Source organism: Phascolarctos cinereus, unplaced genomic scaffold (genome assembly GCF_003287225.1).
Source record: "Phascolarctos cinereus isolate Bilbo 61053 unplaced genomic scaffold, phaCin_HiC Scaffold_5;HRSCAF=322, whole genome shotgun sequence".
Taxonomy (NCBI): domain Eukaryota; kingdom Metazoa; phylum Chordata; class Mammalia; order Diprotodontia; family Phascolarctidae; genus Phascolarctos; species Phascolarctos cinereus.
The window spans coordinates 43,448,306-43,475,011 of record NW_027555958.1 but is presented as its reverse complement, the minus strand read 5'-3'; the positions used below and the strand labels follow the sequence as shown (position 1 = coordinate 43,475,011).

The following is a 26,706-nucleotide window of genomic DNA, read 5'->3' as shown; positions in this document are numbered from 1 at the left end:
TTGAGTAGGCTACTGCAATTGTCAACCATCACTAAGTTCGTTCTTAGAAAGACAAACAAAACTAGTCTGAATATGAATGTTTATTTCTCTCAAAGCTTGTGAAACATGCATACAGAGATATGCATGGGAGCTCATCGTGAGACAGTGTACCCAAAGATGGACAAACAGAGGATTTTTATAAGTTCAGAGCAATTACTTCTCACCCCTCCCTCCCTTCCTGGCTCAGGATGCCTATGTCAGCCAAAATTATGGTCTCCAAAAGTTTAACCATGATATGAGAAAGGAATTTCTTAAGTGAATAAGTTGTAGAAACAAGAAGATAGGAAAATGTCAAAGTGTCAACTGAAATTACAGATCCAGGATATCTGTGTTTCTTTTACCATTATCATTTTACCATTAACATTTACCATTAACTTTTATCATTAACAAAATGATATAACATAGTGTTTGTCCATAAAACATTAAGATAAGAAAAGTCCCACTATTCAAGACAGTGTCCGTTCCCAGGCAACCTGTCCTTGTTGGCTATAAACAGAAGAATGCTGGTCAGCTTCATCTGGTCTTGTAGTCACTGACACAGGAAGGGACATTTTGAGTTCACTCAGAGAGCAATGCAATGCAAAGCATTAGGGTAGATTAAGCCCAGAGCTGGCCGAAATGTCTCTACTAATTGGCCAATCCAGGTTTTAGGTCTTTCTCAAGTGTCGGGGTTCAAAATGGTTTGGAGTGGGGTCTGCACAATAATCCAGGCATGAGGTGATGAGGGCCTGAACTAGAATAGTGGCAGTGTCAGAGGAGTGAAGGGGTAGGCCTTGGCAACAGATTGGACATGGAGGGTGAGAGTTAATGAGGAGATAAAATGAGGATGACACTTAGGTTAGGAGCCTGAGGGATGATATTGCCCTTTATAGTAATAGGGAAGGTAGAAGGTAAGGTGGGTTTAGGAGGAAAGGTAAAGAGTTGAGTTTAAGATGTTTACTGGACATCCAGTGTGAGATGTCTGAAAGGCAGATGGAGATGTGAGATTGGAGGTCAACAGAGAAACTGGGGCAGGAAAGGTAGATTTGAGAATCATTAGCATAGAGATGGTAGTTAAATTCACGGAAGCTAATGAAATAATCAAGTGAAGCTGCATAGATGAAGAAAAGAAGGTCTAGGACAGAACTCTGAGGGTCACCTATGGTTATGATGGGGTGTTTGGGTGCTTGTGCTTGGACCCCAATTTCTCCCTAGCCTCAGAAACACTATCCCTGGTGGTTTCTCCCCAGCCCAAGGACACTATGCCTAGCAATTACTCATGAGTAGGCCCCAGCAAGACCCTTATCTCTCTCCCTGGTGCAGTTCCAAACAGCACCTGAAGGAATTATTAGTTTGAACTGGCTTTGCACTGGGTCATAAAGACATTCTTACCCACTGGACTATCTATATTACCACTGTACCTCATTATCTACATCCTGGGCTCCTCATTATCTGTATTCTAGACTTAAGACATATGTATACTCCCTACATCTATCTTGTCAAACAAGGCATTGATTGGTGGCAGACTGGACAACTCTCAGTTGTCCCTGACTGCTAGTTAACTTAGTGACTTAGCAGGCCTAAAACCACACCTCCATGTGGCCCCCCTTGTGGGCTCTTCCTAGTGAACTCTGGGTAAAATGGCTGTGCAGTAGGTACAAGAAGTGCATGTTCTTTTAAGAACTGACCACTCCTTAACCACTCCCTAATCCCACCCTGAATCATCTAGTTAGCACATGTTTTATTGTATTTTATCCTATATAAATTTTAACTGTACAACTCTAAGGTCGCAGGTTCCTTAAGAATCCTTGCCCACTGAAAAGCATAACAATGAACTTTTTGTCAACTTGACTTAAAGAATGCTTGAACCTGTGAATTCATTCCAGATGACCCCATCCTGTACTTCAATCTTTGAGGGGTCACAGCCTCTCAGACCGCAACAGTTAGAGGGCATGACCTAGATGAGGAGTCAGCAAAAGAGATTGAGCAGGAAGCATCAGGTAGGAGGAAAACCAGGAGAGAGTGGTGTCTTGAAAACCTAGAGAGAAGAAAATATCAAAGAGCAGAAGGTAATCAGCAATTTCAAAGGTTACAGAGAGGTCAGCAAAAATGAAGATTGAGAAAAGGCCATTGGATTTGGCAACTAAGAGATCACTGGTAATTTTGGAGAAGGCTGTTACACTGGTGGAATGATGAGGTCAGAAGCCAAATTGTAAGGGATAAGAAGAGAGTGAGAGGAGAGAAAGCGGAGGCACCAATTGTAGATAGCTTTTTTGAGGAGTTTAACCACAAAGGGGAGAAGAGACATAGGACAACAGTGAGGATGGAAGGGTTTGGTGAGAGTTTTTTCAGGATAGGGGAGACATGGACATGTTTATAAGCAGTATGAAATGAGCCAGTAGAGAGGGAGAGATTGAAAATAAGTGATAAGTATAGAGGATTGTGGGGGGCAATTTATTGGAGGAGACACGATGGAATAGGATGGAATAGGATCACTTGAGTAGGTAGAGGGGGTAACCCTGGTAATGAGTAAATCCCTATCATCATATGAGACAGGAGTGAAGGAGGAAATAGTCAAAGAAGGTGTAGAAAATGAGAAAGGGGAGAAGAGAGAATGCATGGCAAATGTCTGCAATTTTATCTGTAAAATATGAGGCAAGATTCTCAGCTGAGTGGGAGGAGGAGAAGCCATGGGAGATTTGGGTCGGGATGAAAAGGTTTGGCAGAGCCGTTGTGGGATAATGAGTTGATAAAGGAGGTATAGTAGGATTGGTTAGCAGCAGTGAGGGCCCAGTTGAAGCTGTGTAACATAAATTTGTAGTGGACCCAATCAGAATGGTTGTGTGATTTTCTCCACCTTTGTTCAATATCATCTGTGTAGGAGTAAAGGCAGTAAATAGTGAAAGGCTTGGCAGGACATAATTGGTAAAATGATAAAGGGGCTAGGGAATTCAAGAGAGGAGGACGGTGTAGAGTTAAGCTGGTTCATCAAGATGGGGAGAAGAGGAGAGAGTGGCTAGTGCAAGGGAGATGACCTGGGAGAGAACTGAGGGATCAAAGGATTAGAGGTGCAAGTGAAGAGTAGGGTTGTGAAAAGCAAGGCAGAGAGAGAGGTGAGAAGTCAATAGATTATGATAATTTTGGAATCCTTGCATGTGGAAGTGACAGATAGAAAGATCAAGAGAATGACCATCATTGTCTATAGCTGAGTTGGGGTGGAGGAATAGGTCATGGAAATAAGGAGGCTGAGGAACTGAGTGGCTAGAGTGTTTGAAGGAAGAATCAATAGGCATGTTGAAGTCCCTTAGTATAAGGAAATGGGAAGGAGAAAAAAATTGTCAGCCATATATAGAACTCATTGAGAAAGGAAGGGGAATGATGGGGTGTGGGGGGTGTCTGTGGACAACAGCTATCAGGGTTTTGATTAGGTAGGAGATATGAATAGCCTGCAACTTACAGAAAAAGATTTTACTGAGTGATAAAGGTAGGGAGAGAACCTAGAAGTTGCAATGGGGAGCAAAGAATATTCTGACTCTTCCACCTTTGCCAGTGAGCTGAGGAGAAGGAGTGAAGGTACAGCCAGTACTGGAAAGGGTGATCAGGGAAGCTATGTCATTTGAGTGGAGCCAGGTTTCAGTAATAGACAGTAGATAGAAAGAGTGGGAGAGGAAAAGATTCAGGATGAAGGGAAGTTTGTTGCCTATGGAACAGGCATTCCAGAAGGCACAGTGGAAGGGCTGGGTGATATTTGGTTAGAAATCTGAGGTGGGAGGTTTGAAGGGGATAGGAATAAGGAATCAAGTGGTAGAGGACGGGGAATGGGGTTTTGATTACGATCTACAGGGGTTCAGAATCACTGGGATGTGAAGGATGTTTTTCATTATTGAATGGAGGCTACCACTTCTCTTCCCAAAGGAAGAGGAAGTCAAGCTGGACCCAAGTGCTGTTGTTGTTTGTCCTTTGCTCTTGAAGAGGACTATGACATCAAGAAGGAGATGTCATGACTTGCAAGGGAATTGGATTGAAGTGAGGGAGGGCTGTGCAAAGTCACCAGCCTCACTCTTTCCTCTGTAGTCATCTAGGTCCAGTGGCAAGATAAATGGTCAGAACGACTGGAGATGGCCCTGGATGCAGTGAGGGATCTTGGCCTTTTAAGCTAAGGTCTTTCCCAGGTCTCAGTTTGTCTAAGGCAATGGATGCCTATTTGGTGATTAAGGCTAAGTAAAAATGAGGCAAAGAATGACCTCTTTTACCTAGCCAAAAAATCAAATCAAATCAAGTCAATCTGGGAGGGGAAGACCCTCAGGGTTTCTGGCCAAAACAGAAACAATTGCTATTTACACTCACTCTGAACCATCAAAATCCAAATAATGACCAAGTGAGGCTTAGGCTGGACAAGTGTAGTTTGAGATGGGAAGGCATAGTCAGGTGGTCAGATGAATGGCCCTTCTTCACTCCTCTTCCCTTCAAAGGGTGGAGATTAAGCCAGAAAAGGGCATAGCAGGAGATCGAAGGCCTCAGGTCAAAGGGAAGTTTGCTTCTCTTTGCAGTAGAGGTTCTCCACATCCTGATTGGGAGATCGGGCTGGCACCAAGAGGTCAACATTGTCTCATGCTGGCACCGATGGAAATTGTTGCTTTGGGGCAGATGGTAGACAACCTGCCCAGCCCCTCGCTGCCTTTCCTCAGGAGATGTCCTGCATCCAGTGGAAGATTGGAAGGCCCAAAGCTCCTGCATGGTCAAAGAAACATTTGACTTGTCTTGAAACATTTTGAGTGGAGGAAGGACATGTAATGAATATGTGTATGTGTGTGTGTGTGTGTGTGTGTGTGTGTGTGTGTGTGTGTGCATGCACATACACAGCAGAATGTAAATTCCTTGAAAGGAGGAGGAGGAGATTCTTAATTAATTAATTAATTAATTTTCCCTTGACCCAGCAGTTCCCTCAAACTATTAGCCCATATGGGTCTTGATTCTCTCTCATAATCAAAGTCATAGAAAAAACTGTCTCCGTGCCTAGTGTCCAATTTCTCTCCTCCTACTCACTTTTCAATCCTTTGCAACCCTATTAAAGTGCTCTCCAAGCTTACCAAAGATTTTTTTTAATTATTAAATTCAATGGCCTTTTCTCAGTCCTTGTTCTTCTTGGGCTCTGTAGCTTTTGACACTGTAGAACATTCCCCCTTCTTCGGTACTGTGTCTTCTTTCATCTTCCCCACTCCTTGGGCTCTCTTCCTACTTGCCTGACTATTATTTCTCAATCTTTTTTGCTGAATCATCATTCATATTCTGCCTATGAGGCTCTTATCCTGGACTGCCTTCTTTTCTCTCTATGTAGCCTATTCATAAGTTCCCATGGGCTCGAGTACTTTAATGCAGATGATTCCAAAATTTGTATATGCAGCTGTTAATGTGATTAATGTGAAATTTGATTTAATTTTAATTAAAAAATGATACCAGATTGCATTTAATGCAGGCCAAAATTCAGTTAATGTGGTGCATGTGAGCTAGTTAACAGTTTTAACATACCATTATATGTAATATAATGTCTATTATATTATATAATATATAATGCCAGTCTACACCTCCCATTTACACTATGCCTTGAATATTTTTGTTGTTCAGCCATTTTTCAGTCACGTCTAACTGTTCTTGATCCCTTTGGGGTTTTCTTGGTGAAGACACTGGAGTAGTTTGCAATTACCTTCTCCAGCTCATTTTACAGATGAGGAAACTGAGGCAAACATGGTTAAGTGACTTGTCCAGGGTCATACAGATAGTAAGTGCCTGAGGCCAGATTTGAACTTAGGAAGATGAATCTTCCTGACTCCAAGGCCAGTGCTCTATCTACTGTGCTACCTAGTTAATATCTTAGTTTTCCTATAAAACACCCTCTTCTGCTTAGTTATTGTATAGAACCATCCAGATACCCAGTATGGAAGAACTGAAGAAATGACCAAGATCTTGGCATGATAGCCTTGGTGGTGTTGTGGTTTGAGAGGTTGAGATCCCTCAAAGACTGGAGTACAGGATGGGGTCATCTGGAATGAATTCACAGGCTCAAGCATTCTTTAAGTCAAGTTGGCAAAAAGCTTATTGTTAAGCTTTTCATCGGGCAAGGATTCTTAAGGAACCTGCAATCTTAGAGGGGTACAGTTAAAGTTTATATAGGATAAAATACAATAAAACATGTGCCAAATATGCTAACTAGGTGATTCAGGGTGGGATCAGGGAGTGGTTAAGGAGTGGTCAGTTCTTAAAGGAACATACACTTCTTGTACCTACTGCACAGCCATTTTACCCAGAGTTCACTAAGAAAAGCCCACAAGGGGGGGGCCACATGGAGGTGTGGTTTTAGGCCTGCTAAGTCACTAAGTTAACTAGAGTTCAGGGTAACTGAGAGTTGTCCAGTCTGCCACCAATCAATGCCTTGTTTGACAAGATAGATGTAAGGAGTATACATATGTCTTAGGTCTAAAATACAGATAATGAGGAACCCAGGATGTAAATAATGAGGTAGGGCGGTAGTATAGATAGTCCAGTGGGTAAGAATGTCTTTATGACCCAGTGCAAAGCCAGTTCAAACTAATAATTCCTTCAGGTGCTGTTTGGAACTGCACCAGGGAGAGAGATAAGGGTCTTGCTGGGGCCTACTCATGAGTAATTGCTAGGCATAGTGTCTTTGGGCTGGGGAGAAACTGCCAGGGATAGTGTTTCTGAGGCTAGGGAGAAATTGGGGTCCAAGCACCTCTCATATCTGCATTGTCATTTCCCTGCCTCCTCCTGCTAGGTTTGAAGATTATGGTAATGAGTCTTGTGTATTCTGCCCCCTTCAGTGATCTGATTATATCCTTGTTTTTCCCACTGTCTCTAATCCTGGTTATATCCTTTGCCTCTTCTTCCCTTGGCTTTTTTTTTCTCATGCCATTCCATTCTCTTGGATTCAAGAATGGCTCCAAACTTATGAGCCAGCGTTACTGGGAGGGTGGTGACATCAGAAATAGGAACATTTGTAGTAGGGATGGATTTTAGAGAGGAAGATTATGCTGTTGAATTTGAGATACTGATATGATATCCAGGAGATGGATGAGAAGTGAGCAAGTGAGAAAATGGAAGCAGTGTTGTAAATAATTCTTCCTAGGAATTTGATGGCAAAGGAGAAGAGTGATACACTGGAAAGATCCCGTGACTTTAAAGTCAAATGACCTGGGTTTGAACACTTACTATCTGTGGACAAGTCTCTTTGTTTCTTTGAATTTGTTTCCCTATCTGTAAAGTGAGGGGTTGATATGCATCATATAGTTTTCTAGGCCTCAGCTTAATTTGACCTACTGCCTGTGTGTGAGAAGTTAATTCTTTTTTGACTACTTTCTACCATCCTTTTGATGTGGTGCTTGGGTGCTTGTACTTGTACCCCAATTTCGCCCTAGCCTCAGAAACACTATCCCTGACAGTTTCTCCCCAGCCCAAGGACACTGTGCCTAGCAGTTATTCATGCATGGGCCTCAGCACGACCCTTATCTCTCCCTGGTGCAGCTACACAAAGCTGGTGAGAGAGCGCTGGGCTGCTCAGGCCCCAGCCCTCAGATCATGTCTCTGGAAGCCTCCCAATTCCTAAGATCCTGTCTTGTGAGAAAGCTTTCCCTTGTTGCAGAGCATTCTCTCATCAAGACAGAGGGAGAGGGGTGCCTCGCCCAGCCCAAGGAGTTTTGTCCTTGGCCAGCCAAGGACTCCTCCTCCTGCCAGACTCCAAAGATCCATACCTCTGTCATCTCCCTCCCTGTCTGGTATACTCCCTGTACTTTCCCATCCATAGCCTCTGAAGACACCTGCACCTTTGGATTACCTCATCAGTGTTCCTGGCATTCTTTTCCCATGCCCTTTTTCCATATAAACCCTAGCTGCATTCTCAGTCTCTCACAGGATCCTTAGGAATCCTTGCCCACTGAAAAGCATAACAATAAACTTTGCTACCTTGACTTAAAGAATGCTTGAGTCAGTGAATTCATTCCATTCGACCCATCGTGTACTTCAGTCTTTGAGGGGTCACAACCTCTCAACCTCTTACACTGCAACACTTTCAACCATGTCTTCTCAGTGTCCCCAAACCCTTTCACACTTTTTTTAAGGCAATTGGGGTTAAGTGACTTGCCCAGGGTCACACAGCTAGTGTCAAGTGTCTGGTGTGAGGCCAGATTTGAACTCAGGTCCTCCTAACTTCAGGGCTGGTGCTCTATCCACTTCGCCACCTAGCTGCCCCCACATTTCTTTAAAGGCTGTGTCAGTATACCAGTTATCTTGTGGGTATTGCTGAGGTATAATGCTAGCTGATAACCAAGGATTTGATTTCTGCTCCCAAGGGTCTTCTAATTAATTTTCATTAATTCTCTATATGTTACTGTAAGGGGTCGGGGCTTGGGTTACATTATTATTTATTGTATGAAGTTTTATTGGTGCCAGTATCTTTCTTTTACTTAAATCTAAATTGTACTTTAATTCTTTGAAAGATCTATAATTTGACTGAATGAACAAGAGTACTCCTTCTGGTGATGTAGGTTGTTTTCTTCCCGTGACTTAGTTGAAAGTTTCTTGAGTTGTTGGAGGCTGAAACCTTCATTGCCTTCCAGTCAGTATTTGGTGATGAGGCTGTCAGGAAATTAGTCTGGTCCTTAGCAGACATATAATCTGCCGATAGGTCCAAACTCAATCTACTTATAATTTTATTACCAATAGAAACAGTGTCATTAGTAAATCATCAGTATGACAAGGGAGAAACAAAAGCTAATGTGCATGTAAGCATATTAAAATAATTTATTTTAGTAACAAAAACAATAATGTTGCCAAATTTATAGAAGCTCTGAATATCATATACTAAAGACATTAAAATGAAGGTATAGTAAAGCATGTACATTTTAGATTGATATTGTCTATGATAAATGAAAAATCACATTAGTTATTGACTCTTCAATCAATCAATCAACAAATAAAGGGAGCATATAGTGAAAAGAATGCTGGCTTTGGAATAGCAGGACCCAAATTCACTTGAAGCCTATATACACTTGGGCCTCCGTTTCTTGTCTGTAAAATGAAAGAGTTAGCAAGATTATCTCTGAGGTCCCTTCCAGCTCTAAATTTAAAAACACCTACTATGTGCCAGGCACTGTGCTAGGCACTGAAAATAAAAACACAAAAGCAAGACTGTCTCTGACCTCAAGGCCCTACAAGATAAATACAAGATACAAACAAAATGAATACAAAGTGATGCATATGTGTGGGGACTAACAACCAGGAGAAATCAGGAAAGTCCTTTCGAAGGAGATGGCACTTGAGCTATGCCTTATAGGAAGATAGGGGTTCCAACAAACAAGTAGTTTTTCAAAGCTTACTCTGTGCCAGGCACTGTACTAGGTGCTGAGAACACAAATACAAATAATGAAAAAGTCTTATTCTCAAGGAACTTACAGTCTAATGGATAGAAAACAAGTGTATGTCCATATATTGACTACAAATGTGGCACCAACCCTCAGCTCTCCTTAGGAGCCCTTTTTCCCTGGGTTGGAGCTGGCTTGCTCATCCCACCTGCACCCTCTTTAGGAGTTGGGGTGCTTCCCAAGAGGTTGTCCACAAAGCTACTACCCAAACTCTCACTGTCCTAGGGGTAACCCTGTAGGTCATGATTCCCACCAAGCTATTCCCACTACTCTCACACTATTGCTTGAGCCTCCACTAATGTATTTCCATGGTCAAACCAGTCACTAACACTCAATCTTTTATTTCTTCCTGTTACAAACATATATAGTCAAGCAAAACAAATTTCCTCATTAGCCATATTCTCCCCCAAAAAGTCTCATTCTGAACTTAGAGTCCTTTACCTCTCTCTATCAGGAGGTGAAATAATGCTTCATTATTAGTCCTAAAATTGGCAAAAGCTTCTCCAACTCTGCTCCTTTGCAAGATTCTTCTTTTCTTTCTCCAGCTGTCAACAATAACAACAGGTGATAATGCAGAGAATCATCTTCTGACTTTTTCTTTTTCTCAGCAATAAACCATATTTTGGGGGAACAGAGCACATTCTCTCTACTCCTCATTCTTCTCGGCAGCAGGTGGCAATAGAGAGCATTCCAGCCTCTTACTGGACAACCAAAACAGTCTTCCTGGTAACAAGGGATAGGGCAGAGACGGTGCTCTCTTTGACCCAGTTCTGAAATCTGTTCTTTGGCCTCACTCTCTTCTTCTATAATCTTTTATAGGTTAGTAGTGGATTCTTCCTTAGCTTATGGTTAGTAATCAAATTCTCATCTTCTGTCTACATTTGGGTAAATTACATTTGTCCCACAATCTTAGAGCAGTTTTGGTGTCCATATTTGCCCAGATATTAACCTAAAAATTCTCTAATTCTTTTGATTCTTCCTATGCAAGTCCCAGAAACAGACTATATTCTCCATTTGCTCCGATGTTCTATTACTTGTCACGTGCAAATGAGTGACTACGGTCTCATCATTCTGAGTCAGACAATTCAGCAACTGCTTTTCCCTGAAGCAAACTTATGCCCAGAGTAAACATAAAGAAAATGAAAAGAAATAAATATAAAGTAGTTAAATACAAGGCAGTTTGGGAGGAAGAGTACTAGCAATTAGTACAGGAAAGGTTTTATATAGAAGCCTGTATTTGAGCAGTATCTTGAAGGAAGAAAGGTTTTTTGAGAAGCAAGTGAGGAGGAAGTACATTTAACCCAGTATTAAGAGTTGGTATGAGGAACTCAGAGAAGGACAGTTTGACTGGATCACAGAATGTGAGAGGGAGAGTAATGTACAAGAAGGCTGGAGAGATAGACAGAGGTCAGGTCATGAAGAACGTCAAACACTAAAGAGATGAATTTATATTTTAATCTTAGAGGGGAAGTAAATGGGAACTGGTAGAGTTTACTGAGTAGGGAGTTACAACATGGTCAGATCTGTGTTTTAGGAAAATCAATTTGGCAATAGCGTGTAGGATGAACTGGAGTGGGGAGAGATGAGGCAGGGAGACCAGTTGGGAGACTACTGTAATAATATAGGCGAGAAGTGGTAAGAGGTGGAAGTGACAATATTGATTAGAGAAATGCAAATGAAAACAACTCTGAGGTACCAACTCACACCTATCAGATTGGCTAATATGACAGAAAAGGAAAATGAGAAATGTTGGAGAAGATGTGCGAAAATTGGAACACTAATGTGTTGGTGGAGTTGTGGATTAATCCAACCATCCTGGAGAGCAATTTGGAACTATGCCCAAAGGGCTATAAAACTGTGTATACCCTTTGACCCAGCAATACCACCTCTAGGTCTATACCTCGAAGAGATTGTAAGAAAGGGAAAAGGACCCACATGAACAAAAATATTTATAGCAGCCCTTTTTTGTGGTAGCAAAGAATTGGAAATTGAGGGAATGCCCATCAACTGGGGAATGGCTGAACAAGTGGTGGTATATGAATATAATGGAATGCTATTGTGCTATATAAGAAATGATGAGCAGGTGGATTTCAGAAAAACCTTGAAAGACTTATATGAACTGATGCTAAGTGAAGTGAGCAGAACCAGGAGAACATGGGACATAGTCACAGCAACGCTGGGCAATGATCAACTGTGACAGACTTAAGTTTTCTCAGTAATCCAAGATAATTCCAAAAGACTCCTGATGGAAAATGTTATCCACATCCAGAGAAAGTCTGAAAGCAGATCAAAACATACTATTTTCATTTTTTTTTCTTGTAGTTTTCCCCTTTTGTTCTGATTCTTCTTTCACAACATGACTAATGTGGAAATGTTCAACATGATTGTACACGTATAACCTATATTAGATTGTTTGCTGTTTTGGGGAAGGGGAAAGGAAGGGAGGGAGAGAAAAATTTGGAACTCAAAATCTTACAAAAATGAATGTTGAAAACTATCTTTACGTGCAATTGGAAAAAATAAAATACTATTAAGTAAAAAAAAAGATGAAAATATTTGGTAACAGATTGTATATGTGAAGCGAAGAGAATGAGGAGTTGAGAATAATGCTCTGAGTGTGTCTGGGAGACTGAAAGAAGGGAATGGTGGTGCCTTTGACAGAAAAAGGAAAGATTGGTAGAAGGGTGGAGTTTTTTGGGGAAAAGAGAATGAGTTCTGTTTTGGACAATTGAGTTTAAGATGTCTCTAGGACATTAGGTCTGAAATGTCTAATGAACATTTGAGGAAGCAAGACTGAAGCTCAGAGAGACTGGGACTGGCTATTGACAAGGGAGAGATCATTCAAGGCATGGGGGACAGTCGGTCATGGAAGCAGGCTATGGAATCTCAAGTATGGGGAAAAGTTAAGAAGACCAGTTAGGTGAGAGTGTGTGAGGAGGAATAATTTATAATCTGCCTGGAAACAGCATCAGATTGTGAAGGAACTTTAGTGCCAGAGGGGTTTACATTTTATCCTAGGGCAATAGGATAGGCTTTTTGAATATGTTCAGACCTTGTGCTTTAGGTATATCATTTTTTCAGTCAGTCAACAATTAAGCACTTACTATGTGTCAGGAACTGTGCTAAGCACTGGGGATATAAAGGAAGGCAAAAGACCGTCATTCCTCTGCCCTCAAGAAACTCAGTCTTCCTGACTTCTGAGTCAGGAGTTCTGAGTTCTGAGACAAGAGACAACAAGCAAACAAGCTATATATAGGGTAAATAGAAATAATCAATAGAGGGAAAGCACTAGAATTAAAAAGGATTGGGAAAGGCTTCCTGTAGAAGGTGTGATTAAGAGTAGATCTGCTTCAGGTAAAATAGCTTAAAAGACCCTAACCTCTATTTGGATGTAATAGTGAAAGTACTATTTTTCCCAGGATAACTGGGTCTAGAGAATAAGGGTGGATTAGAGACATCATTTTTTTTCCTGCAAAACAATAGGGTGAAGCAACTTGCACAGAGTCACACTGCTAGTAAGTGTCAAGTGTCTGAGGCCACATTTGAACTCAGGTCTTCCCGAATCCAGGGCTGGTGCTCTATCCACTGTGCCATCTAGCTGTCCTGGACCATCATTTTCAAGGAGGTCATGGAGAAGATAGGCATCCAGGAACACAGTAGTCCTGGAGCACCCTTGCTTGAAGCTCCACAAAGCAAGGAGTCATACTAGGTACAGAGAGATACTAAGACCAGCTGCCATCTAAGCAGAAATGTGGATTCTATATTCAATTCATTTTACAACTTCTCATTTCAGCTACAGAGAGACTTTATGTAAAAAAACTTCCCTCTTGGAATTAGGATTATTTAAAGGAGTTGAAATTCTACACTACTTTTGGGGAGGGGGTATGAGATTTATTTACTGAGAATGTTAGTGGTGATTGCTTTCCATGGCTTTAATGCATATTTCTAACCTGAATGAATATTTTGTTGTTCCAGTGCTGTACTGAATGTACTTCATTCAGTAAGTGGCCCAGGAGCTCAGGAGAGATAGGGGACTGGGAGAGATTCAAGATTGGTGGTCAGGGAAGGCTTCTCAGAGGAGGAAAAAGGTCTGCTCCTATTGTGGGCCACTTTTTATTTGAATCTGAGTTAACATCAGAAGTTTCCAGAATTATCTGAAGCAGGGTGGAAAATCAGCCATACAGCTTGATTTCAGAATGAGAACTCTAATGCACTTTCTTTTTTTTTAGGCAATTGGGGTTAAGTGACTTGCCCAGGGTCACACAGCTAGTAAGTGTGAAGTGTTTGGTCTGAGGCCGGATTTGAACTCAGGTCCTCCTAACTTCAGGGCCGGTGCTCTATCCAGTGAGCCACCTACTGCCCCTCTAATGCTCCTTCCATCATACCATCCATCCATACTCTTTTCATCCATAGTTAAGTGGCACAGTGGATAGAACCACTGGCCTGGAGTCAGGAAGACCAAACTTCAATTTAGGCTTCAGTTGCTTCCTAATTGTTTGACCCTCTGAGAAAGTCATTTAACAGTTCTCTGCCTCAGTTTCCTCAACTGTAAAATAGGGACAATAACAGCACCTACTTCCCAGGGTTGTTGTGCATCTCAAATGAAATGATATTTATAAAATGTATAAAGGCACAGTGCCTGGCACACAGTAAAATGTACATAGTGTGTACTTAATAAATGCCTTCCCCTTCCCCTTCTTGGATTTATAAATACAATCCGGACCAGTTTAGGCTTTACCCTAACACAGAGGCTCTTAACCTTCTTTGTATCATGGATCCCTTTGAAGGTCTGGTGCCATTTATGGATGCCTCCTTTTCAGAACAATATTCTTAAATGCATGAAATGAAACACATAGAATTACAAAGGAAAGAAATGAATTTATTATATTCATAGTTATTAAATTAAAAAAGGCCCCAGGTTAAGAACCCCTGCTCTAAACCCTGAATTATTCAATAGTATTAAGAACATATTAGGAAATCATCCAGATGGGTTGGAATGCAGCAATTTCCACTTCATGATGAAATTATTACAATTCGCAATTTGTGACGTTTATAAAGTCTTTTCTCTGGATAGATGAAACTGTATTCGTGATGTGTTTTCTCTGTGGTCTGGTATTGATTTCTGAATATATAACTTCTTTTACACAATTCTCCAAAACATACTGCAAGGAATGAAAGCCAGGCTGTCACAAATCCACAGGAAGTAGCCAAAAACTGTTCTGTACACCTCAAGCTCCCTTCTGCAAAAAAAACACGTGATGGCTTCTCATTGCCTATATGATAAAGACCAGTTATCTTTCCTGGCTTCAAGGATCTTCCACAATCTCTCTGCAGTTTTAACAATTCCCCTTTCCTCTCGCTTAACAGGTCTCTTCTCTGCCCTTTAAACATGAGATGCACATCCCTGCTTTTGGCTCTCTTTTCCACATTTTTTCTTCCTGAAAGGTGACATTCTCCCTTCCTCTTCTCTTCCTCCTCCTACCTGGCACAATGCCTTCTGTAAGGCACTTTACATAAATACATTATCTCATGGGACAATTCTGTGAGGTAAATACTGGGGGTATCACAGTCCACTTCAGATAGGAGGAAACTGAGACTCATTTAGCTTAATTTACTTAGCCCTGAGTTACAACTACTTAGAGCCAAGGTGGAATTCAAACCCAGGTCTTACTTTAAAACCAGGTGTCAAGCCCAATCAGCCGCTCAGAGTCTTCCTGGCCAACACAAGTCCTGTCTAGGTCTCTCCTGAACTCTTAACAGTCGTAATTGTCTAAGCCTCTAAACCTTGGGTTTGCTCTTCACCATATGCTACCTTCTGTGGGTTTATGCGCTTGTCTCCTCAATCAGACTGTAAGCCCTTTGAGGGCAAGGGCTTTGTTTCCCCTGGGGGACCCCTCCCCTAATCGTTTCTTGGAGGGCTATAGGCACCTTATTGTGTGGTATCAGTGATGGTGACAAGCGTGCATTTTGATGGTCAAATTCAATTCCTTTTTCTGTCCCTCAGTTTCTTCTTGCCCAAAAGGGGAGATTTCATTATGTCTCTAGGTTAAATTCACCCCCAAACCCTATAGTACCCATAGGTAATTAAGGAGCAGTAATTAAGTGGGGGAGACTCAAGGTGGGCGGTCGGGGAAGGCTTCTCAGAGGAGGCCAAGAGGCTACCCAGAGACCACAAGGGGGCCATAAAGGGCAGGTTAAGATGGTCACTGGACACCCAAGGCAAGCCACACTCCACGTGTTCCCCGCCTCTTCCCCCCACAACGTCATAGGAAGAAAGGAAAGGCGAGGAAAGGGAGGCTGTGGGAACATCCCTAGACCACGTGTAGTTTGGTGTGACGTCACCACACTACAAGAAAAACTGGCACTGCCCAACCCCAGAACCTGTCATGACGACAGGTGACGTAGTGACGTCGCCATAATGTCATGGCGCGGCGTACAGTCGCAGAGGTCGTTTGTAATGAGAAACTAGCGTGGACAGGGTATTTCCTATCCGGGTCTCTCTCAGAGTCAAGGAGGAGCTGTCCCTCCTTCTCCAAGCCTCCATCAAATAGAAACTGAATACTCTTTCATATTTGCATACATGAAGACAGGCCAATGGGCTTTAGGAGAACGGAGGGACGTCGGAGAGTAATCTACTCCAATCGAGAAAGAGGGAATCAGGCCGGGCAGTTAGTAAGCGACTGGAGCTTCCGCCAATGAACTTTAAGAAGCTCAGGTAAGAGGGGTGGGCAGGTTTCCTTCAGGATAACGACCAATAGCGAGCGGGGTTCTCTGAGTGACGAGGCCCCCGGCCCAATGAGGATTGGAAGAGAGCGGGGACCTCGTCCAGAGCGACGTCAGCTGAAGCCAGTAGCATCTAGTTATGGGCGGGGCTAGAACGCGAACGACGGGTGTGACACCCAATGGCGAGTGCAGGAGCAGGCGGCTCAGGCCAGGAGCGCCGAAAGGGCTGAGGGAGGGGGAAAAGCTTTACAGTGGAGAAGCAGGAAGTAGCCGCGGTGAGAAACGGAGGCAGCGGGGAAGGCGGCGGCAGCGGCGGCTGCAGGAGCTGGGCAAAGACCGCATAGTGTCAGCCTGGCCCGGGACCGGAACAAGTAAGCCCGCCCCGAGTAAATACCCGCCCCCCGGCCCCGCCCCCTCCTTGGGGGCGGGTAAATACCCTCCCCTCCCCCACTTGGGTAAATCCCCCCTCTCTCGGGGGGAGGCGTCGGGGGGATTGGGGGTGGAAATCTGTACCGTAAGGATGCTGCTCCGCCGCCGCCGCCGCCCACCTGGGTCCGGCTTGGGGTGGGTGAACCCCCGGCAGAACCGTGCTCCCAGCAAGCCAGGTAAATACCCGGGGGACCGGAGGCACCTCGGTGCCGGCCCCCCTTCCCCTAGCCTCTGGCCCAGGGCGGCGACCGGGTCCGGGGAGGCCGCGAGGGAGCACGACCCAACATGGTGCCTGCGCCCCGGGGGAGAAGGAGTCGCGGACCAGCAGCCCTCCCTTCCCTCCCGACCCCCCCGATGCCCGCCCCGTAAGATACGCCGGGGCCCGGGTTTAAAGGCTTGATTTGAGGCCTGCGGGTCAGCCCTTTCCCCTCCCCTCCCTTCCCCCCTTCCCCACCCCTGCTCGCGCCTCCCAGGGAAGCTGATGTCCTGGGGCCCCGCCCCACCCCACCCGCACCCCACCCCACCCCATCCCTGGGGGCCCCGGGAGAGTCTGGAGCGCGGGAGCCGGGACGGGGTCCGAGCTGGCCCCAGGAGACCCGGACTGTGGTCAATTACAGGCGACCCCGAGGACCGGCGTTTAAACTCCTGCAAAGGAGAGGAGGGGGGTGGGACACCCCCGGGGCGCGAGCCGTTGCTGCTGCAAGTTAGCTCTCGGAGACCCTAATTGGCAGCTTGTGCGGAGGGCCTCGAGTGCCCCCCGCCCCCGTCTTGCAGCCTCAGTTTCCTCTTTCGCCTTTCCACGTCCTTGGACCCGTTCCCTGCCCTGCCTCGCTGCACTCCTCTAACCCTGTGCCTCAGCAGATGGCAGAGACTTAATTCCGCCTGCTGCCCAGCTAGTCTGCAGCCTAATCGCCTAGCGTGCGCTGGCCACCTCCCGTCCCTCCCCTGCCCTACCTCACCCTCAGTACCAGGCAGTGGGAGCCCGTGGAAAGTGGAGCACTCCTTCCCCTTCCATTTCTACCCCTCCCCTCCCCCCACATGCTCAGAGTGGGCCGAGAGCTAGGGCCTGAGCTGAACCTCTTCCTGTTCAGCCTTCTCCTTTGGCTTTTGGGCAAGAACAGAAGGAGGAACTGAGGGGGGTGGGCAGCAAAAAACCTGGAGACTTGGAGGCAGGAAAGCACTTCCATTCTTGAGTTCCAGGCTTCTTCTGCCTTTTGATGTGTGTGGATTGCTATCAGATGACCTCAGAAACCTAGCCTGAGCAACAAACCAGTTGTGGAGACGGGTGTGTGAATGAAGAGAGGGTGGGGAGCTGGTCTTTACCGTACCCTCGATAGTCAGACATTCCTCTTTTCCACCGGCCACCTCACCATCAGTCACTTATCCCAGCCCAAAGGAGAAATCTGGGGGCCCCCAGGAGAAACAGCCGGGCCGCTCTTCTGAGAGCTTCCAGCAAAGACGAAAGCAAGGGGCCACTTGGATCTCAGCTAAATTTTGCTGAAGAATGAGAGAGGATTCCCCATTTTGCCTGGAGGTGGATAGGGTTCCCCCCTTCCCCCTCCATTTGCTCCCAAAGGTCCCTAGTACCTAGTTGCTCCACCTGCAGAGATTGTCTCCAGTTACCATCCTGGGGCTGGGGACAGGTGAGGGAAATGGCCCCTGGAGAACCAAAGGCATCTTGAGAGAAGAGAAGGGGGAGGGGATTTGTGGAGGTAGAGACTCCCTCTCTCAGCCTTGTTTTTGGAGACACTGCCCAAACTTCAATTCTTTCCCTCTTTTTTCTTTTTATGGGGGTGGAATGGGGTAAGATTCTGAAAGTGACTTCTATAGTTAAGGCTTTGGGCAGAGTGAGGAACTGGGACTGGGTTTCAATGGAATTGGTTGCCACCAGGATGGTGATTGGATGTGTGCCTATTTGTGAGAAGCTTTTTACCTTGGCAGCCTAAGGTGGGGTCCTGCCCCTCCTCTGGCCCCCTCTTACATCCTAGAGTAGTTTCTTAGGGGAGGTGTCACCATTAAGTTCTCCTATGCATCTTGGTCCCTCAGCCTGGGAAGAAAGGAGAAATATGAACAAGAAAGGAGGGGCTGGCTAAGGGAAGTTTGCCACTCTAGGGAAGACTGGGGAACTGAGCAGCAGGTGTTTGTGACTGAGAAGCCCAGAGCTGGGCCTTTTGTGACCAGATCTGCTGTCATTGTCTCTGGGTCTCTCTCCTAATCTCTCTGTATCTCTGTCTTCCTGAGTCCATTTTTCACATTGATCACTTTATATTCCTTTCTAGTTGATAAGAATCATCCCAGTTGGCCCAGATTTGAATTTATGGGGTAACTATGGATGGTCTGAAATGGTCCCAACCTCTGATTTTCATTGCCCCATTCATCCTAATCCTTAGCAGATATAAGATATCCTTATTTGATCTGAATTTGATAAGGTATCGTATTCTTTGTGTAGCACTTTCCAATTTTTATTTGATTTTATTCCCAAAACAGCCCTGTAGGGAGTTGGAATCATTCTCTACCTTTTATATAGGTGGTGAAGCTGAGGCCAAGTGAAACTTGTGATGAGGTTGCAACTTGTGTCCCAGCCTGTTGCTTTGACCACTTGGCCCAGTTGCTTTCCTCATCTCTGTAGGCTTCCTTTGACCCACAGATGACCTTAATTGATCCTGTGGCCAACCTTTAGCCTAGATCAGCATCTGCATCAACAGTTATTGATTAATTGTTTTTCTTTGCTGGTACTGAGCAGAGTGATGGAGTCACTTCAAGGACAGGGCCCATGTCTGTATCTAAAGCCTCATCTGATTTCAGCCCTCTGTAAACTGTCTGAATTCCTCAAGACCCTTCCTACTATGCACATACGTGCCCACACCAGTCACCATCTCTTTATCTGGCTTCCTTTTTCTGCCATCGCTTCATATCCTTCCTTCTCCACCATCCTTACCCAGCAGCTCTTTTGGACTTTCCCCTGCTTGGATCCTTAAGGTTCTGGTGGGGGTCATGTGTCTCATCTTCAAGTAGTTACTAAGTCGTGTTAACTCAGCCTCCCTAATAGTTGGGATCCCTGCTCCCCCCACTGATGTCAAGCTAGTACAGGCTGTCATTACCAATTACCTGGTCTCTTTTGGTAACCTCCTCATTATCTTCCTGACTCCATTTCCATTCTTCATTCTGCTGGCAGAAACATTTTTTCTTTCTTTTTTTTTTAAATAACAATTTGTCTTTATTGAGCACCTTAACAAATTATGCCTTAACAGCAGATTTCTGAAGGGGATACAGGCATTCCTTCTGTTGTTTTTTGCTTTTCAGGCTTTCCTCGTGCTTATTAAGCCTGGGGTGCATGGCACCGGTCTTCTTGGGTCCAGGTGCTTGTATTTCTTGCCTTTATAGAATTTCCTGAGGTTCTCTCAGAATCATTTTTCTTAAGAGATGGCTGTTCTACTCTTGATAAAACTCTTCCATGGTTTCCTTTTGCTTATCAAGTCATATTTAAACTGGTCAGCATTCCAAATCCATCCACAGTCTGGCCTCATTCTCCTTTTCCAACCTTCTGTCCTGTCTTTCCCTTCACTCTCTGTTGTGTGCTTCAGTTAAATCCATGTCAGCTCCATGCTTCCCTCCCTTCCTCTCCCGGAAATGCCTGCCCTCCCTTTCATCTCCTGATGGATCCATATACATATTTAGAGCCTGAGCCTTCCCTGCCCTGCCGTGTGGGTCACTACCTTTTCACTCAGCCCTTAGGATATTGTTTTATAATTCCCTTATAAGCTCATAGATGTAGCCCTGGAAGAGATCTCCGAGGTTGTTTGGTCCAATCCCATCATTTTACAGATGAGGAAACTGAGGCTCCTGGAGGTTAGTGACTTCCCTAAGTAACCAGGAAGTAAGCATCAGGAAAGATTTGAGCCCCACTGCTCTCACTCCAGAGACAGTGTTCTGTACCACTGTACCACAGTTGCCTCCCCTTATGCAGTATTGTGTATTATAGCTGTCTGAGTTGTTGTCTTGTCCCTCCTACTAGACTGTAAGCTCCTTGAGAGCAGAACTTGTGTTTGATCTAAACCTTGTATTGTCCATGGTGCCGACCACAGAACTCTGCACACAATAGGTCCTTAATAAATGATTGTTGTATTTCATTGTCCAGTCTGAGGGTTCTTAAAGGCTAAAGAGGGGGGGAAAGGATGGGGAATTAAAAGGAAGATGTCCCACCTCCCTGAAGACTCAATTCCTCCCTCTTATTCCCTCTTTCCCCAGGTGTAGGTCCCACCCCCACTATGGGGGACATGAAGACCCCAGACTTTGATGACCTCCTTGCTGCCTTTGACATTCCTGATATTGATGCTAATGAGGCCATACATTCAGGGCCTGAGGAAAGTGAGGGGCCTGGGGCCCAAGGGAAGGCAGAACCCAGTGGTGGGGTATCTTCTGGGGAAGGACCTGGGGTGGCTGGAGATGGGCCAGCGGTTCCAGGCCAGCCTTCTGACCATAGCCTTCCCCATCCAGACATCTCTGCTGTCAGCGTTATTGTCAAAAACACTGTATGCCCGGAACAGCCTGATTCTGTGGGTGGTGGTCCAGGTGGGGATGGAGCCCGAACAGGCCCAGGGCCCAAGGAAGGGCCTGTGGGGCCCCGACAACTACAAAATGGTTTTGGGGGCCCTGAGCCACCCCCCTCAGGAGCTGCCTGCTCTCCAGTTCCTCCCAAAGGAGAGAGTTGGAAAGACAAAGCAGGGGAAGGGAAACCTTCCTTGGACTTCTTTGCACATTTTGAGCCTGAGCCCCGGGACTCAGGCACCTTGCCTCCTTCTGCCCCATCATCCCGAGAGGGGGCCCTGACCTCACCCTCTTTCTCTACCCCTTTTGAATTGAGCCATGAAAATGGTCCTTCTCTGCTGCCACCTGATTCTTCCCGACCCTCAGGAACCACAGAGCCAGGCAGTGACAGCCCCCTTCATCCTTCTGGCTCAGGCAGGTCTGCTATGGCCTCCAGCCCCAAAGAGGTGGGCATCCTTCCTAGCAGTCCACCCCCCCAGGTGGGTGGGGCCCCTTTTTTTAAGTCATTGCCAGCCTCAGGAAACCCTCCCAGCTCCCCAAAGCCACTGGGCACCAGTCCACCAAGAGATGAAGAGGAAGAAGATGAGGGGACAGCTGACAAGTCTGCCCCTGATAGCCCTCAGAGCCCTTCAAGTGGAGCTGAGGCAGCTGATGAGGACAGCAATGACTCCCCAGCCTCTTCCAGCTCCTCCCGACCTCTCAGAGTTCGTATCAAAACTATTAAAACATCCTGTGGCAATATCACAAGAACAGTGACACGCGTCCCTTCAGACCCTGATCCCCTTCCTGCTGCTGTCCCCCCAACTGAAGGTGCCCTCCCGGCTGAGGCTGGCCTCCCCAAGGTCCCCGAGAGCCCCAAAGTGGTGAGTGTCCAGCTAGGGGATGGCACCAGGCTCAAGGGCACAGTGCTTCCAGTAGCTACCATCCAGAACGCCAGCACTGCTATGCTGATGGCAGCCAATGTGGCCCGTAAGGCCGTGGTCCTGCCTGCTTCGGCCCCCCCCAAGGCTGTGGCCAAAAATGCACTTGGCTTGTCACCCCAGACCCTGCCCAAATCTGAGGGGAGGGTGGCATCGGGGAGCGGGGGCCAGAAGGTCAACGGTGCCTCTGTGGTGATGGTGCAGCCCTCGAGGCCCACAGGGGCCGGGGGCACGGTGATCTCTCGGACCCAGTCTGGGCTGGTGGAGGCTTTCAACAAGGTCCTCAACAGCAAGAACTTGCTGCCAGCATATCGACCCAATCTGTGCCCACCGGCAGAGGCGGGGCTGGCTCTGCCTCCTTCTGGGTATCGCTGCCTAGAATGTGGGGACGCCTTCTCCTTGGAGAAGAGCCTGGCCAGACACTATGACCGCCGCAGCATGCGGATTGAGGTCACCTGCAACCACTGTGCCCGCCGCCTCGTCTTCTTCAACAAGTGCAGCCTGCTGCTGCATGCCCGCGAACACAAGGACAGAGGGCTGGTCATGCAGTGCTCCCATCTTGTCATGCGGCCTGTGGCTCTGGACCAGATGGTTGGACAGCCAGACATCACGCCTCTGGTGCCCGTGGCTGCGCCCCCCGTGGCTCCCCTGCCCCCACTTACTCCAGGCAAAGGGGAGGGGGCTACTGAGTCCCTGGTGTCACTGGAGTCGGCCGAGCTGCCGCCAGCCTCTGCTCCTACCTTTACTTACACCTGCTTTCGCTGCCTCGAGTGTAAGGAGCAGTGTCGAGACAAGGCCGGGATGGCCACTCACTTCCAGCAGGCCGGACCCCCTGCTCCCGGGGTTGCCAGCAACGTGAGTCAACCTTCTCCCAGGGAGAGGGAGCATGGACAGGAAATGGGGTGAGGGGACCGGTTGGTTCTGACTTGGCAGGGCTGGGAAAACGCTATGGGGAGGGGAGATTTTGAAGGACCGGGTCAAGACGCTAGATGGGAGGCCCAAGCCTGGTAGGGAGAAACTTCTGTAGCCTGGGATGTGGGCAGGGTTTTAGCATGATCTCTAGCGTGGGTAGTATTGCAGTCAGTGTTAACCTTGCAGTCTGGGGAAATCTCTGGTGCCCTCTGGATCACCTTCGCCCACCCTTTCCAGGTGTGTTCAACTTGTCCCATGATGCTTCCCAATCGCTGCAGTCTGAATGCCCACCAGCGCATGCACAGGAGCCGCCCCCCCCACGTCTGCCCTGAGTGTGGGGGAAACTTCTTGCTGGCCAGCTTCCAAGCCCACCTTCGGGAAACCTGTCTACACTTCTCCCGTCGTGTTGGATACAGGTGCCCACCGGCTCTCTGACTTCTGGCTGTCCCTACCTTGCCCTCTGAAGGCCTCTGGGAAAGCTTGCTGGAGCTTCTGTTGGCTGTAGCGGCAGCCCCTTCCCTGTCCCTCAGTTTCCTGTGGATATGTGGAGAGGGTCCTTCTGGAGGCTTCCCTGGCCCAGTCCTCGTCCCAGACCTGTGCCCTCTGCCCACTTAGAATTCCTTCTCCAGCCCGTGGCCCTCCTGCCACTTCTTTTCTCCTCCTCCTTATGTTCTCACACTCCTGTCTCTCTCTTAGTACTAGTACTCTCCTAGAGGACCAGATTCCTTTTCCCTCAGAATCCAGATTGCATAGGAGCCTGAAAATGGTACTGTGGGCCAGAGATGCCGGAGGGTTTGGGATGTACCCTGCCCCCCACTGCTCACCATGGCCCTTTCCCCCAGGTGCCCAAGCTGTTCAGTGGTGTTTGGTGGGGTGAACTCCATCAAGTCCCACATCCAGACATCACACTGCGAAGTTTTCCACAAGTGCCCCATCTGTCCCATGGCTTTCAAGTCTGCACCCAGTGCTCATGCACACCTCTACACCCAGCACCCTGGCTTCAGCGCCCAGGAAGCCAAGTGAGACCCCAGGGAGCTGGAAGTTTGGAGGGTGGGAGGAAGAGAGAGGCGCCAACCCCCAGGGAGGAGCCTCGGTCCCATCCTGACCTCTCCCTGCCCCTCCCCCCTCCGTAGGCTGATCTACAAGTGCGCCATGTGTGACACGGTCTTCACCCACAAGCCTCTCCTCTCCTCACACTTTGACCAGCATCTGCTGCCCCAGCGTGTCAGTGTCTTCAAGTGCCCCTCCTGCCCCTTACTTTTTGCTCAGAAGAGGACCATGTTGGAACATCTCAAGGTGGCCTTGGGCACTCTAGTTGAACCCCTTGAGAAGGGCTGGGGGGGGGTGAGGCTGGAATTGTAGGGGGGTGGGAGACTCCATGCTGAAATATGTCTGGGGATGGAACATTTAGGAAATGGGGGTTGTGGGAAAATGAAGGGAGGGGGGTAAGCCATAGAGAAGCTCCTCTTCCCCTCCCATCCCACTCATGGTGACTACCCTCCCTTCTCTCCCTCCCACAGAACAGCCATCAGGCTGGGCGGCTGGGAGAGGAAGCTGGGGGGAAAGGGACTGGGGGTACCCTGCTCACCCCTAAGCCTGAACCTGAGGAATTGGCTCTGTCTCGGGGTAGGGCAGGCCCTCCCACGGAGGAGTCGTCTTCCTCTTCAGAAGAAGAGGAACCCCCTAGTTCCCCTGAGCCCCCCCAACCAGCTAAGAGGTCCCAACGTGAACCGCGGGGCAACAGGGGCAGCAGGGGACGGGGTGGGGGGCTTGGGGGCTGGACCTGCGGCCTGTGCCACTCCTGGTTTCCTGAACAAGACGAGTATGTGGCCCACATGAAGAAGGAACATGGCAAGGTGAGGGGGCAGTGGCACCTGGGAGGCCTGGGCTAGAAGAGGTGGTGGTGGGGAAGATGAATTGGGGTGGGGTGGCCCCAATTGCTAATGAAAAGGTGGATGGCGCAACCCCTGGAGCTTCATCCACACTGGGGTCTCTCACCCTGACCGCCCCTCTCCTTCCACCTCTCTCCAGTCAGTGAAAAAGTTTCCATGCAGACTTTGTGAGCGTTCCTTTTGCTCTGCCCCCAGCCTGAGGCGCCATGTCAGGGTCAACCACGAGGGCATCAAGCGTGTCTACCCCTGCAGGTAACTGCCTCGTCGTCCAGCAGTGAGCTCCCTGTGCCTCCCTTTTCCCCTCGCAGGAGATCCCACGTGGGTCCCCTCGCTCTGTCCACCCAGGTACTGCACAGAGGGAAAGCGCACTTTCAGTAGCCGGCTGATCTTGGAGAAGCACGTCCAAGTCCGACACAGGCTGCGGCTGGGCGCCCAGTCCCCGAGTCTGGCGGCTGGGCTTGCACGGGGTGGTGCCCAGGTACTGAGGGGTTAGTCAGAGGGTGGGCTGAACCCCCAGGTCCTGGGAGATGGGATCCAACATGTGAGGGCGAGGATGGAGATGGGCTAGGTGGACAGATGAGGGAAGGGCACCCAGAAATGGCCTGGAGCTAGCCTGAAGAGGTGTGTGGTCACTCTTCCCACTGACCTGTTTCCCTGGCTCCTCCAGGGTTCTGGGCGTAAGCGCCGCCCATCCTCAGACTCCTGCAGTGAGGAGCCAGACAGCACCACGCCACCAGCCAAGCCCCTCCGCGCAGGACCTGGGGCCAGTGGCCGGATGTCCTCGCGCTACCGGACCGTGACTGGGGCTGAACAGGGTCATACGGGAGGGCTTCGGGGTGATGATGGGGCCTCCCAATGTCGGGACTGTGGCCTCTGCTTTGCGTCGCCCAGCTCCCTCAGCAGACATCGCTTCATCAGCCATAAGAAGAGACGATGTGGAGGGCTTACTGGTGGGGGAGTCGGGGCTGTGGAGGAGGCGCCTCCCCAGTCAGGGCTGGAGCCTGAAGGGGGAGACTCGCCCCTGCCTGCTTCAGGGGGTCCTCTGGCCTGTAAAGTCTGTGGCAAAGGCTTTGATAGCCCACTCAACCTCAAGACACATTTTCGAACCCACGGCATGGCGTTCATCCGTGCTCGGCAGGGAGGCAATGGAGACAGCTAGGTCACACCCCCTGCAGGAAGCAGAGGGGGCCCTGGAGCTTTAGGGGTGGTTCGGATGGAACCAGGGGTTCCCCTGCTGCTGTTTCCTTCATGCCCAGGTGGGAAGGGAATCCCATTCCCCGCCCCCCCCTTCATAAGGGACTGTAGTCATTCCTATCTCCCTTGCCCCATATTGGGTTTGGCACCTGGGTCCTAGATAGGACCTTTTCTTTTCCCATTTTCCAGCCCAACACTAATCATCACCCCTTCAGGCCATTAGTGTAGTTGGGGGTTGGGGAGGGTTGGTTTTGGAGGTGTACCTGGTATCCCAAGGCCCGGGGATGGATGATGACCATACAGATACTCCTAACCTTTCTTCCTAACCCCAATCTTAGGCACCAGGAGAGGTGACCCTCCCCCCCTCCTCTGGGCCTGCCCCCAGCCCCCACAGTGCCTTTCACTTCTCTTTTTTCAGAAACTCCACGGGAGGCTGGTGGGGACCAGGGAGGGAAGAAGGGGTAGGTACTCAGGAATCCTTTATTCTTGTAGTAATAAGAATAATTAATAATATTAACAATGAGAAGGGAGGGGAGCACTCAGCCCATTAAAACTGCTAGTGGTTTAATCCTGATTCCAGCGTCTGCTTTATGCGCCTTGGGCTTGGCAGGGAGGGGACAGGGCTTCTTGGGGGCCTTC

General features: G+C 47.7%; 1 protein-coding gene and 1 long non-coding RNA gene across 5 annotated transcripts; one reads left to right on the top strand and one right to left on the bottom strand.

The window, feature by feature from the left end:
• Positions 1–14,307: 14,307 nt before the first annotated feature.
• On the bottom strand, positions 14,308–16,767 carry LOC144457501 (uncharacterized). The gene is made up of 2 exons (XR_013486847.1): positions 16,686–16,767; positions 14,308–14,611 (listed from the first exon to the last, which is right to left on the bottom strand). It is a non-coding gene; the product is annotated as an uncharacterized LOC144457501 (long non-coding RNA).
• Positions 15,906–26,635, top strand: ZNF687 (zinc finger protein 687). 4 transcript variants are annotated; one of them, XM_021005013.2, is made up of 9 exons: positions 15,906–16,164; positions 20,850–22,924; positions 23,219–23,397; positions 23,824–24,000; positions 24,115–24,277; positions 24,502–24,837; positions 25,013–25,125; positions 25,219–25,351; positions 25,541–26,635. In XM_021005013.2, the coding sequence occupies exons 2-9, from the start codon at positions 20,870–20,872 to the stop codon at positions 26,030–26,032; spliced, it is 3,648 nt and encodes a 1,215-aa protein (XP_020860672.1). In that variant the 5' UTR covers positions 15,906–16,164; positions 20,850–20,869; the 3' UTR covers positions 26,033–26,635. The 4 variants fall into 4 exon arrangements, with proteins under 4 accessions (XP_020860672.1, XP_020860662.1, XP_020860667.1 ...); XM_021005003.2 differs by lacking the exon at positions 15,906–16,164 and adding an exon at positions 16,200–16,543; XM_021005008.2 differs by lacking the exon at positions 15,906–16,164 and adding an exon at positions 16,608–16,777.
• The last annotated feature ends 71 nt before the right edge of the window (positions 26,636–26,706 follow it).